At 31.5% G+C, this 15,430-nt stretch overlaps 1 protein-coding gene across 1 annotated transcript; it reads right to left on the bottom strand.

Moving 5' to 3' along the window:
* Positions 1-5,655: 5,655 nt before the first annotated feature.
* Positions 5,656-7,311, bottom strand: LOC130669002 (tigger transposable element-derived protein 4-like). Its single transcript, XM_057471638.1, has 3 exons — positions 6,678-7,311; positions 5,802-6,596; positions 5,656-5,678 (listed from the first exon to the last, which is right to left on the bottom strand). Exons 1-3 carry the CDS (start codon positions 7,309-7,311, stop codon positions 5,656-5,658), a joined length of 1,452 nt encoding a protein of 483 aa, XP_057327621.1.
* Between the last annotated feature and the right edge of the window lie 8,119 nt (positions 7,312-15,430).

The raw sequence follows: 15,430 nt of genomic DNA, 5'->3' as shown, positions 1-15,430 counted from the left end.
GATATTTTTGTTTTTCAGCTACATTTTGATTTTAAATTGGATATAATTGTGTTAGGATGATCGTTTTTTCTTAGCCCTTTGCTGTGGTGTTGATTTCGCACTTCTTTTTCTCAATCTGAAAGTAAATAGTATTATTAGTATACATGTATATTCGATTCATATAAAATTTCCATTGAAAAATAGCATTCTAATAATACTATTTACTTTCAGATTGAGAAAAAGAAGTGCGAAATCAATACTACAGCAAGGGGCTAAGAAAAAACGATCATTCTAACACAATTATATCCAATATAAAATCAAAATGTAGCTGAAAAACCAAAATATCACATTAATAAGTTTTTTGTTGACTCTATTGCATTAAAACAAATTTTTGCGCCTTAAAATAAAAAATTACAAGTGAATTTATCATTGTTTTATTCAGTCAATGCCAAAGAAAGAAAAATTTTTTTTTCCTAAAATTCAAAAATTTATATCTTTTGAACAAAAAAAAACCCCTACTCAAAAATTTCAGGATCTTTTGAAATCAATTAGAGGTACTCTAGAAAAAAATTTGAGCGAAAAATTTGATGGCGGTCATCGACTTTTGCAATTTTGGAAATTTCAAAATTTTCCCAAAAAGCGAATTTTTAAAAAATTTTTTCAAAAAAATTTTTTTTTGGTACCTTTAAGTTATCCTCTTTAAAACCTAGCTCAGATCATTAGAGTAATTATAATATTTTTCGAGATCTTTGAAGAATAAGTTTAAGAAATAGGAAAATTAGTGAAATTTTCAAAATTGCATAACTTTTGGAAAAAATTTTTTATTTTTTTTCCCTTGGCAGAACTTCGTTATATGATGAGAGAAAACTTCTGACCATAATTCGTCCAAATTGAAAGGGGTCGATTCCAACTATTGGTCGATTTGACATGGAATGACCCATATATATATATATATATATATATATATATATATATATATATATATATATCTGGTATAGATAATATATTATATTTGGTATAATCAGCGCTCTTCCCCATGGACAATTCGGGATATCCATCCCAGTTCGGGCTCTCTATATTTTTCTTGGGAATAGTTCTTTATTCTATTCGATTTATCTGAAGAGAATTAAAAAGTATTAAAAATTTCAGAATATGAATTCTCCTTAATTCTATTTAATTCTCTGAAGAGAATTTAAAAGTATTGGAAATTTCAAAATGTGAATTCTCCTTAATTCTAATTAATTTTCTGAAGAGAATTAAAAAGTATTAAAAATTTCAAAATATGAATTCTCCTTCATTCTATTTAATTCTCTAAAGAGAATTTAAAAAAATTCAATTCATTTTTAATCCTCTTTAATTCTCTTTTTTAACCAGGGTATGTAAGACCCAAAACCAAACGATCATGTAGACACTCCAAGCTCTGTCGACTTCTCTCTCCAATGTGCCGGGAAAGGTATAATCTGGTTACTGAAGATTTAGGGGGCATGCTCCGATTAATGTTAATGAATCACGCATCTTGATATCGAGATCTCTAAGCTCTTTTCGGGTCATTTGAGGACACCGAAAAAGTAGAGTAGTACCGGGACAGCAAGCATGTTTGTTACGGTGACTTTGATTTTTCCGGAAAGTTCTGATGACCAGATTTTCTGGAGTCTCCAAAAATACTCACTGCAGAGAGTCGTTTTGATTTTATAAACGTCCTGCATAGGACTCCCATCAATCCCTAGATATTTGTACGACTCTTCAGCGACAAGATGGTCAATGACACTCCTATCTACTAACTCGATATTTTCACACACATCAGAGTACTTGCCCTTCACCAGATTAATGACCGCGCACTTGTCCAACTCAAAAGCCATACCCGCGAAAAATATTAGAAACTGCCTTTTTTCAATTTTTTCGTTGATAATATGATTCAAATTAAAGAATGAGTTAGATCAAATTATATGGGGATCGTAAGAGACCATAAAGACGAAGAGTTGGTATGATTTTGAACATATTCTAGTACATTATATTATGACATCCGTAAAAAATAACATAAAATGTTATTTTTTTAACATTTTGACGCCGATGTCTCTTGATCTAATTGACCAATTTAAACGTTTTGTTGAATTCGAGAGCTGATTGAAATTTGAAATCGATTGGTTCAGTCGTTTCGAAGATATTTGGAAGAAACCGTTATTCAGCATTTTTTTTTTCCCACGATATTTCTTTGATAAATGATCTGATTTTTATGTTTGAAGTGGCAATCTACCCGTTTTGATAAAGTGTAAAGCTGATCAGATTTTGAAATCATTTGGTTTAGTTATTTAAAACATATTTGCAAAAAACCGTTTTTCACCATTTCTTTTTACCACGATACTTTTCAGACAAATAACCCGATTTTAATGGTTGAGGTGGCAATTGACGCGTTTTAATAAATTCTGAAGCTGATCAGATTTTGGAATTTTTTAGTTCAGTTGATTCAAAGATATTTGCAAAAAATCGTTTTTTACCATTTCTTTCTCCAACGATATCTTTTGAACAAATCAACCGATTGAGATGGCTAAGGCGGAAATCGACGAGTTTTATAAAGATCTAGAGCTGATTAGATTTTGAAGTCGATCGTTCAAGTCGTTTCTAAGAAATCAATAAAAAACTAGAAGAAAAAAATTTTTAACTTCTTACTTAGAAAATTGTAAATTTTCAAAAATCCGGGAAGTTATTGTTTTCACCCCGATTTTTCATGAGATGTCGACGTTTTGAGGTCCTAGGAAGCTATTCTGACTATTTTCAGAATGATGTCCGAGTGTATGTATGTATGTATGTGTATGTGTGTGTGTGTGTGTGTGTGTGTGTGTGTGTGTGTGTGTGTGAAAGAGCTTGTTGGCCCTCGACTTTCCTGAAAACTTCAGATCATTCGTTCAAGTAGACTCGAAAATATTGGCGAATTACGAAAAAAAAAAATTTTTTTTAGTTTTTTAGTGATTTCTAAGAAACGACTTGAACGATCGACTTCCAAATCTAATCAGCTCTAGAACTTTATAAGCCGCGTCGAATACGACCACAACCATCTCAATTGGTTAATTTGTTCGAGAGATATCGTTGGAGAAAGAAATGGTAAAAAACGGTTTTTTTCGATTATCTTTGAAGTGACTTATTCGATCAATTTCAGTATTTAATCAGCTCTAGAACTCAATAAAACGCGTCGATTGCCACCTTAATCATCTTAATCGGTTCATGCGTTCGAGAGATATCGTTGGAGAAAGAAATGGTGAAAAACGGGTTTTTCCAAATATCTTCGAAACAGTTGAACCGATCGTTTTCAAATTCTAATCAGCTCTAGAATTCGAGAAAACGCGCCGATTGCCAGCTCAAAAGTCAAAATCAGTTGATTAGTTCAAAAGATATCAGCGCTGAAAAGTTAAAAAAATAACATTTCATGTCATTGTTTCCAGATAAATCAAAATATAATGTGTTAAAATGTGTCTTAAATCATACCTACTCTTTCTCTTTACAGTCTCTTTTGATCATGAGATAATGTCATATAACTTGTTCTTTAGTTTTAAAGATATTGTCAGCAAAAAATTGCAAAATCCCAGTCTTTAATGTTTTTCTCGGATATTCCATATATTATTTCTCTGAACTAAGTCAAACCTCATTCAAATTTTGATTTAGATCACTGACAGTGATTTCTGCCTCAATACATTTATTTCGAAGGACATAATTGAGAATAAAAATTTAAAAGCCGCTTCTTTATTAATAATTTTCGATTCTTAACTTTCCAAACTCTAGCACAAAACGTAACTTGTCAGAGCTTAAAAAGCTCATAAAAAAATGATCGCATGTAATAGCATTTTTGAGCTCGAAGAGCTCGAAAATATATTTACAGTAATGTTTTCAAGCGTCTTGAGCTCGAAAACAGCGGGAAGTTTTGAGGCTGGCCCGCAGGGCCAACCGACGCCCAGATTTTTTGTTTGTAATTCACCAATATTTTCGAGTTTACTTGATCAAATGATCTGAAATTTTCAGAATAGTTGGTGGCCAACAAGCTCTTTCGATTGCCGCCTGAAACATCCAAATTGGTTCATTAGCTAAAAAGTTATAGACCGGTCACACACATACATACACACATATACACACACACATACACACATACAAACACTCAGACATCATTCTGAAAGTAGTCAGAATAGCTCCCTAGGACCTCAAAACGTCGAGATCTGATGAAATTCCGATTTTCGCAAATCGGGGTAAATCAATAACTCCCCGAATTTTTCGAAAATCGTCGATTTTTTTAGCGGGAGGTTAAAAAAATCAGAAATTTTGTTTTAAAAAAAAACAATAAATCTTGTGTAATAACCTGAGGAGAGTATTAAAAATAAGAAAGATGTACTTTTAATTATTCACTTCTTAGAATTGTACTTAAAAAGTAATTACTCATGACTATAAAACATCCGTCCAGTAAAAATGCTCTAGTGAAGACGTTCGACGGAATGATAATAAAGGCTGTAAAATTGAACAAGAGTAGGGGAAAAGGGAAACCTGACTTTTGCCACGCAAATGTGAAAACAGAATGCTTTAAGTGGCTCAACTAGTCCGACGCTTTGATGCACGCCGCATTTCAGCACACTTATCCACTCATTTTAACTGTGTCATTTATATATATATATATATATGCATAAGAAATGTGAGTGGTCGTTACATCTTGATAGATATTCCCTCGTACATACTGCCCGCTTAATCAGATTGTATTGTGCGTTAATCACATATGCGTTAGTGTGCATGTGTAATATAAGCTTGAAAAGTAGATTGTACATCTGAGTATAAGATAACCGCCGTGATCAAGACGAATAATATTGTCATTTACACAGCTTCCACGAGTATTTTTAATTAGCCCATGAAAAAATGATTTGCAAAAATTTCATAAAATTATACTGACATTGATTATTCATAAGAAATGGTAAAAAACGGTTTTTTTCGATTATCTTTGAAGTGACTCATTCGATCAATTTCAATATTTAATCAGCTCTAGAACTTAATAAAACGCGTCGATTCAATATGTTTCTATTGACGAAAAAATCGCAGTGTCTGCCGCACTCGAACCTGGATCCTTCCGATTCTGAGCCCTTACTGTTATCCATTGCGTTAACCCATGTATTTTATTGCATTTGAATAAGCAGCCCCCGTAAAAAAAAAAATTTTATATGATTACATAAAATTATACATAAATATCTAAAAAAAATTACATCAGAGTTTCGACTATACATATATTTTTCTACAGTTTCATATAATTATTTGTAGTTTTATATATTATACTCATATTGCACTCATACAGTAAATTTATACTCATAAATAGAATATTGAAAAATAATTTTGATTCACCTTTCATATACACGGAGAAAAAAATATCGCCAGAATGACTATCCAATGTATCCTCAAATGACGTATCGTCAGAATAACGATTCGTATACCTAATTTAGGAATACTCTCATATTAATTTAATGATCTATAGTATCGTTAAAGTAAAGATACGTTTTTGGGTTAGGTTAAGTATTCGTTTATTTAATTTAACAATACGACGAATAGCCTTTGTAACGATATGTAGTTTCGTTGATACAGTCAAAACCGCTTATAACGACTTTGAAAGGACTGATGAGTTATGGTCGTTATAACCGGTAGTCGTTATAACCAACATCAATCATTAAAAATATAAAATGCTTTAACCAAATTTATAAATAGTTTACAACTGTTTATTAAACTAACAATACATCATATTATTAAATCTTTTATTTTTAGATTAAATTACTTTAAGAAATTAGTAATTTTTGTTTGTTTAGTACAGTGAAACTGTGCGTCGTACTGCTGAATTTGCTGAGACATTTTATTCAACGATTCATTATTATTGCTTAAACAATATTCTTCTTTTCCAAGCACAAATTTTTGTAAGACTGTAATAGCAGATAGTGCTCCACTGATTGTCGGTATTACAAAGTTTCCTTCTTCATTTTCTAGTTCGTCGTGGTCCTCGATCACCGTGTCCAAGTTTTTAATCTCTTCTAAAATTTCCTGATCACTTAGTGATGAACAGACTGCTATGTTGTTGTCTACCTGGAGGAATTCTTCAACATCCAAAGCTGTCAGAGGTGGCGTAAGTGCTTGTCCTAACTGCAGTAGAGACACGTTATCTTTTTCACTTGCTGGTGAAATTTCATCTTTATCAATAAGAGTACATACAGAAGGATCTATAAATCCAGCGTGCTTAAAACAGTTGGCGATGGTCCGTTGAGTAACATTTTGCCACGCTTGTGAGATCATAAAAATCGCGTCTAGAATTGTAAACTTTTCTTCTTCCTTTTTTTCAATACGCTGTAGTAAATTTATTACTAGCAGTTTTCTATAGTGCATTTTCAGAGATTTAATCACTCCTTGGTCCAAAGGTTGCAAAACAGACGTTATGTTAGGCGGTAAAAATACGACCTTGATATATTCTAAATTTTCAACTAAGCAATGTGCAGGACAATTATCTACCACAAGAAGAATTTTTCTCTTTTGCAATTGTAATTGAGAATCCCAATTCCGGAGCCATTTTTCGAAAATTTTTGATGTCATCCACGATTTATTATTGTTTTCATAATCTACAGGAAGTGAGTTTGTATTTTTATTTTTAAAACAACGTGGTTTTTTCGATTTTCCGATGACTAAAAGTTTTTTTTTACATGATCCTGTCATATTTGCAGCAGCCATAACAGTAATTCTCCTTTTAGATAGTTTTCCACCTGTACACTTATCACCTTTAAACTTGAGCGTTTTATCAGGAGTCATATTATAAAATAAGCCCAATTCATCTGCGTTGAAAATGTCTTCTGGTTTATAACCTTGACACAAAATAGGCCACTTTTGTGACAACCACTCTTCTTTGGTTCCAATAGGCACATCAGCCGCTTCACCACTGATTTTTCCACTAACTATGCTGTGTCGAAGACGAAAACGTTGCACCCACGAAGAACTACACTTGAAATTCTCTTTACCTAATTGACGGGCAAAATCGTTTGTCTTCTCTTGTAAAATAGGTCCACTGATAGGTATATTATTAGACCTTTGATGTTTAAACCATTTTAGCAACGCTTGATCAATATCGTTGTGTTCAGTTGTTCTGGCTCGTTTAATCTTCAAGTTGTTTTCTTCAAACGTCTTTTTTATCCGCTCCTTATCCTTCCAAATCGTGGAAATTGTCGAATGTGATACAGCATATTCTTTAGCAATACCGTTATTAGTTTCTCCACTTTCTAAACGCCAAATTATATGAGCCTTTTCTTTTATATCAAATACTTTTCTCTTTCTTTTCGACATTTTGACAACGATGTTTTATTTGTCTTGTCAAACGATAAACTGATTTGAAATTCTCAGTGTGACTAATCTTAAGCTGCAGAAATATGTGAAACGTCATAAGTACTATTACTGAAAAACAAATACTGAAATACAAATAAGTGTACAAATATAAATACAAGTGTAAAAGCCCGTCTTAGACGTTATAACCGATGCCGTTCTCCAAAAACGTAAGTCAATTACGGTCGTTATAAGCGATTTGTCGTTATAGGCGATGTCGTTATAAACGGTTCTTAGCGCGTAGGTTTTATATTGTATCAGGACGGGACCTTGAAATTTTGTCGTTATAACCGGTTCGTCGTTATAAGCGATGTCGTTATAAACGGTTTTGACTGTATAAGTATCTGTATAGCCAGCGTGAGGATCCGTATAGCTAAATTGGCTATACGTATCATCGTTCTCGGTTGCCGGATGCCTAAATACAGAGTTTGCGCAATAGTCATGTCAGCGATTCATAAAATGCCTAAAATAAGGATACGGATCGTCATTTTGACGATCCACTGTGAGGATACTCTGTATAGCTGAATTGGCTATACGGCGTATCGTTAAGTAAGATGACTATACAGCGTATAGCCAGAATAGCGATACGTATACTTAATCTGGCGATATTTTTCTCTCCGTGTATTGGATCAAATGAATTTGAAAAAACTATTCATAATATTACTTGTCATCTTCAATCGGAAAATCTTTTTTAATTCAACTTCTTGATCAACAAAATGGATCAGTTTGAAATTTTGACAATAAATATCATGCAATTAAGTTTTTTAATTCAGATTCAGTCGCAATAATAGAACATGCTTTCAAAAAAGTTCAAAAATTACAAATACATAAGTTAACTATGTATTATAATCGATTAAGTAGAATTTATACTATAAATTCTTATATTTATATGTAAAATTATATAACTATACAAAATTATATATGATTTTAGATAATGACGTGAAACATGGTGATGGCAATGGGATAAAATTATGCATAATAGTATGTAAATTTATATGTTTTGTAACATGGGGAAAAATTCGATGCCGACCCCTGTTTAAATAGTAATCAAAAATAGTTAAAATTTATACGTTGAGCAGATTTTGGTGTCATCTATGAATGATATTTGAACTTTTGACCGAGCAATCGATCTAACACATGGATTGAACGAAAGATCCGGTTGAGACGTTGAATGTAACGGCTACACTGTAAAAAATAAGGTACTGACATCAAACTCCCTTAGCGTTTCACAAATTTCCTTTTTGGTGAAACCAAATTCGTTTGAACCAACGAAAACTAGTTTGACTAAAGAAAATCATTTTTTATGCATTAAAATCTCTACTCGACTATGAAAAATTGCTTACGCGTTCATGTTAAAGTTTTCAAGTTTGACCGTAATTGAACTAACATTTAATTGAATGGTAAAATATATTTTAATGAAAGTTTGGATGTACTTGATTTAAAAATAAAAACTTGTTGAAACACACTTTAAAATTTTTAGAAATTTAACTGAAACTCTGGAATTTATTGGTTTGAAAACTTTACATGTTTCAATGGAGCAAGAGCAGTTTTCTATAAAACCGAACGAGTCATGACAACCGACAAGTTTCTCGGGGAAAGAATCCGATGATGTTGTAGGAATAATTTCACGCACTAACATTAAAACTGAAGAATATTCGAAAAGAATATGAATGTATATACGTTACAAAATATCGAACGATATTTGAACAAAAGTCTTTATAGTATCGATGAAGTAAAAAAATTTATTTGTCAAAAGAGCTACATATTTATCTCGCTTAGATCAATGTATAAACATTTCACTGTATATATCCATTCAACATGAAAACAAAGTGCTAGAAGCACAACTAAACTAAAACTTTCCTACTGGTTTCGTAGCATACCGGTAAAGCGTCTAAATCTCGAGGGTGCTGGGTTCGAATCCTCTGGATACCCATATTACGATTATTTAATTTATCACTAAAAACTGAGTATGTAGGATTATTTGTAAAGTATAATCGAATTTATATATATATATATATATATATATATATATATATATATATATATATATATAATGTAATTGTCCCAATTCTTAATACAAAACAAAAAATTGGTGTATTACCGTACGATGGACGGTGTGGCTCAATAAGTTATAGATCAAATTGAATGGAATATAGTATAGTACCGGATAGCTCAACTGGTAGAGCACTCGGCGTGATACCGACATGGTCCGGGTAAAAAAAAAATTCCAAAAAATCTGAAAAAAAATATCGAACACAAAAAAACGAGTTTCAATTTTTTTTTCTTAGATTTTTTTTTTTTGAGATTTTTTGGAAATTTTTGTTTGTCTTTTCCTTGGATTTGCTGAGTAACCAACGCAAAAATGTGAGAAAATTATTTTTTGATTCTGATTATGATTACACTTAAAGGAACAAAACTTGCTCCTTTAATTGTTTAGCAAAACTTTGATCAATTGACCCCGAAAAATGGTTCGATAGATCAATTTAAAAATTTACGATATTACATATCATAAACCTAACTTAAATTTTTGTCCACAGGACCTAAATCACAACCACAGTTTCTTTACTCTAACTTGACTCTACAAATTAATTGACTCTAGTTTTAACAATACTCAATAACTTTTCCCACTTAAATTTTTAATATTCATAATTCACTGCATTTCCAATCAATTAATTTATTTTTGTTTAATGTAATTTATAAATTAATTAATTTTTGCCACTTATAAATTTCCACTAATTATTTTCTCTGATTAAAATTTTATAATTAATTTGCCACAATTTTTGTTCATTACTTTCAATTCCTAAATGTTTCACTGACAATTTTCACAATTAAATTTATTTCACTTTCAAAATAATCCGTTATCAACTTTACTTACAATTTAATTTATGCAAGCTCTAGTATCTTTTATTTAGTTTTTAGATATTTTAATTAACTTAAAATTAATTTAGTAATGACTAGAATTTGATTTCGGGTTGACTAGAATTTCGGACGGTGAATTGGCGTCACGCGGTTCCCGATTTTTATTGACGTTATTTGAGTAAATTGATTGAAACTTCTGACTTAGGAATTAATGCGGCTGACGGAACAAATTCCAGCCTGTATTAACCTTAAGATGCAGTAATAAATTAATTTATAACGGCTGAAGAGCCTGGGATAAATACTACCGAGTTCGAACACTTAACGGCGACAAAGCGAGACGCGATGGAACTTTCGAGAACACGAGATTGAACGGCTGGAGAGCCTGAACTATCCGTTTCTTTACGCGAGATCAACGGAAAGATATTAAGTAATATATTATAATAAATTAGCCAGATTAATAGAATTAATCAGAGGCCTTAATTAATTATAATTTACCTCCAAATATAATTTCAGCAACACTTGATGGATTCAGCGGTTGTTCTGCCGTCGGATGCGGTTCATTAGCTGATGTTGGTATATCCAAATTTTCCAGGTTTTTCCGTTGCCTCAATAACTTCTCGCTCCTTAATTTATTGCCTCTTTACACCAATGGACATAATTATTAAGTTATGATTGATTGAAATCTGTCAATCATCAGTACGCATTAGAATGTTTTATAATTACTTAAGCGAATGGCCTCTGGAGAGCCTGGTAATAAAGATGTTAAATTATAAAATGTATCGCCTCGTTCCACGTGAAGCGGACGTAGACTTGGATAATTACCTTGTATTAAAATGTATCTGATCACTTTAGTCGTTCACTAACTCTTGTAGGGAATTTATTCAACGCCGCCCTGAAATTTACTGTACGATTATTGGTACCTGAAATATCGATGATCAAACCAAAAGGATCATTTTTCGTTTGAAGGCTGATATCTCAGCGACAAGTTGTCGTACGAATCTCCAAAAAGATGCAAATTAAAGCTGATTAAATTTGCTAACCGACTTATCCATTGGTTTAGCTGAAAAAAAATTTTCGCAGCCCGTGGACTCTCTCAAAAAAAAGAAAAAATTTAGAAAATTTTCGTCTCGCGTTATTTCTCATGTTTGTGAAATAGCTAAAGCTCTAAAATAATTTTTATGAAAATGTACCGAAACTAGAAATTTTAAGCTATAAAATGCTATTTTCAAAATCCCGATACGATTATTTTTTACGAAGTTAGTCTTGCAAAAATCACTCAAAAATTTCTAAAACTTTTCTTTTCCTTCAATTTATGGCATGAGTGTATTATAAAAAGAACTAATAAATAAAAAATGGTAATCATCGACAAATTTTTTATTTTTTCAGAAAAATCTAAGAAAATAACAATCATAACATCGATCATTTTTCGTTTGAAGGCTGATATCTCAGCGACAAATCGTCCTACGAGGTTAAAAAAAACAAATTGAAGCTGAATAAATTTTCTAAACAAGCTATGCATTCGTTCAGTTGAAAGAATTTTTCCGCGGTCCGTGGGCTTTTCGGAAAAAAAACAAAATTTAGAATTTTTTTGTCTCGTATTTCTCATGTTTGCGCAATAACCGGAACGTTTAAAAAATTTTGAAAAAAATGCACCAAAATTTTAGTAATTTTTACCATTACATTTTCTCCGTTTATAATTAATATGACAATAAGCATTAATGACTTTTTCCAAAATTAAACTAATTAACTGATTATTCTAATTAATTAATAAATTATTGAAAATAATGATAATCAAATGAAATAAACGAATATTTAAATGATTATAGAATGTAAATGGTTTGCATGTAGTAAGCTTGTTCAAAAAATTATACCTTCTGACAGATAAAAATGACAAATGAATTTGTCTATGTCGTTACGCTCTGAAAGCTGGCTAGTGCTTGCACGAGTGTACGTACATTTTTGTACCCACGTGAAATGGTTTTGCCTGGTCATGTTCGCGATGATGTTCTTATATATACATATATACAATACAATGTACATTGTCTCAACTGGCAATTGTAGTTGTATTTTTTGACACACGCAATGTCGTCCTCGTGTAACCCCGGGGGTAATCAGTCAATTACCCTAATCCCGTGAATATTCCAACGAATAAAAGGCATATCCGAGTGTAAAGTGCCGCAACGAGTTGAGTTTTCTGTGAGGGGTCACGGGGGAATAAGATCGTAACGATGGATTACAGTGAATAAGAATTAAGATCGCGGGTGGAAAACATTAAGTGTGCAAATAAGAGAATGAGGAAAGAGGCGGAGGTCACGCTGAACAGAGTCGCATACGAAACATTATGCATGCGAGGAATGCGCCCTCTCATTATTTCATTCAACGATGTATATTGTCCAATTCAAAGTAGCCTAAACTTTGTTAAGTGTATGATTGTTCAATGTCCTCTATGCTAGCTTATATAAAATACATTTTACTGCTTAAGATATTCATCACTTTTATTTTATTCTTTAAATACCGAAAGGAATTGATAGCATGCTTCATTTAATATTTTAATTATATAATAAGCCCTCTTAATTTAATTATGTGTATACTCTAGGTAGTCAGCACTCTTAATAATAGCAGTTACAAAACATATTTTTTTTTATAAATATTCAATTTATCAGGAAATTGATTTAATTTGTTAATAAATCTAATAAATTATATCTAGCGATTTTAAAAAAACAAAATTTGTATTTAAATCACATCAGAAAATCAAGGGTCTAACAAGACACCATTAATTTTGAAAAAAATTGAGATAAAATGTGACTGCATTCTGATTAAAAAATTTCATTTACGATATTACGGAGAAGATGAACAATTTCCATTCTCAGAAATGTGAGAAAAAATTTTTAGTAGAAAGATTTTTTTTTACTTTCCGCTAAAAAAATTGAAGATTTTCAGAAATTCAGGGAGTTATTATTTTCACTCCGATTATCGAAAATCGAGTTTTCAACAAACGTCGATGTTTTGAGGTCCTAGGAAGCTATTCTGCCTATTTTCGAGAATGATGTCCGAGTATAGGTATGTACGCGCGTGCGCGCCCGCATGCGAGAGTGTGTGTGTAATCTCTTGATAACATTTAACCTTATTATCTGATCCGAATGGTTCCAGTGGCAATCAAAAAAGCTTGTTAGCTATCATCTTCCTATTAAATTTTATGTCAATCAGAGATATATAAGATAAAAAAAAATTTTTTTTTTTTAGTTTTTTTCACATTTTTAAAGAACGGCTTGATCGTTTGATTCCAAAATCTAATAAGCTTTAATATTCAATAAAACGTGTCGATTTTCTCAAAAGCCGACTTAGTTAGATCACTCGTTTGAGAGATATTGCGAGAGAACGTAATGAAACGAAGCAATTTTCTAGCAAATATCTTTGAAACAACTTAACCGAACAATCCTAAAATCTAATCAGTTCTCAAATTCAATTACACATGTCTATGGCCACCTTAAATATCAAAATCGGATCATTTTTTCAAGAGTTATCTTGAGAGAAATAAATAGTATTAAATGGTTTTTTTTGAAAATATTAATAAAACAACTGAACCGATTGAATTCAAAATCTATTCAGAACTAGAAATCGATAAAACGCGTCCATTCCTGGAAGAGCCACCTCAACCGGTTAATACGTTCAGGAGGTATCGTTGGTGGAAAAATGATAAAAACGATTTTTTCCGAATATCTTCAAGAAACTAAACCGATCAATTTCAAGATCATATTAGGTCTAGAATTCAATAAAACACGTCGATTGCTGTATGGAACATCAAAATCTGTTGATTTATTCAAGAGATATTTATGCCAAAACATATGAAAATTAACGATTTATCCTAGATACTTCATAATATAACATACTAAATCATTCAAAAATTATGCCAGATCTTTATTTTCATGCCACTGCATAGTTTATTGTCATCAGTTCGTTAGTTTAAAAAATATCACCAGCAAAACATGTGAAAAATTCTCGTCCTCTGTATTTTTTTTCGGTTATTTCATAATTCGAGATTATGATCTAATTCAAAACTCCTTTCAATCTATATAGATTACTTACTCAATTCAGTTATAGGTGTTTTCTTGAGAATAATCGTACACAAAAATTTAGGATTGTTTGTTACTTATTTGTAATTTTTTTAATTCTCGTGGTTCGATGTAGGACATCATTTTTCTTGAGCTCGGAGATCTTAAAACATCAAATGTACCCAAAATTACGTTCGAGCTCATTGTTTCCAAGCTCCAGGAACTCAAACCCAGCGGGAAGTTTTTAGGCTGGCTCACAGAGTCAACCCGTCTTTAGATTTTTATCTTTGCAATGTTCGTTACATGTGTAAGATATCGACGTCTCTAAATTATAACTGTCACTATAGTATAGGATATATGCATTTTATAAATATTATTTGATATTTTTTGCAACACCTGCTTTGAAAGTTCGTTTTCCAAGTGCTGTAAGTTGTGTCAGAAGCGCCAAATATATTCAGTCTTACCTATACATGTTACTTAAACGTACTTGTGTGGTTAATAGCTGTAAACAGCAGTTCAAACTTTAGTATACAAAAGTAGTAATAAGATGTTACGACCAGTGACTTTATCTAATTTTGCTCTCTATAACTAACGACGCGATTATACTTGAAGCAAGAAAAACACCACCACACGTTAGGACATTGCATTACTTTTTACTTTCATTAGCTCATGTGATATGTATTGTATACGATGGACAACTTTGACAATTAATGGTTTCTGGAATTATAAAACAAACATTCACAAACTGTAAATTATGTTAAAAATTATCATTTCTTTGGAAAATTTGATTTAAAATATAATTTTAATTTTTTTAGTTCTCGAAACTTGAAGTTTCATAGCAGGGTTTGCAAAAAAATATTGTATTCTACAGGTAGACTAATAGTCCAGTCGATGTGGAAAAAAACCGTGCAAGATAAAAAAATCCGCTTTTATCAACCGATTTAAAAAAAATTTTTTTTTAAAATGCTAGAAAAAATTTAGAACAAAAAGTTGATTTAAATTCGGTGTGTGCAAATTTTTTTTTATAAAAAAATTAGATGTAAAATTGAATATCTCAGAAACTATTAAGAAGTTATCGAGACAAATTAGTATCATTATGTTTGGGATTTAATAACGAACAAAATAAATTTCGACCGAAGTCTCTACGATGAATAGTTGCTGAGATAAAAATT

This window comes from Microplitis mediator, chromosome 5, assembly GCF_029852145.1.
Source record: "Microplitis mediator isolate UGA2020A chromosome 5, iyMicMedi2.1, whole genome shotgun sequence".
NCBI lineage: Eukaryota > Metazoa > Arthropoda > Insecta > Hymenoptera > Braconidae > Microplitis > Microplitis mediator.
Note: the sequence above shows the minus strand (reverse complement) of the source record. Positions and strands in the feature narration are given on the sequence as shown.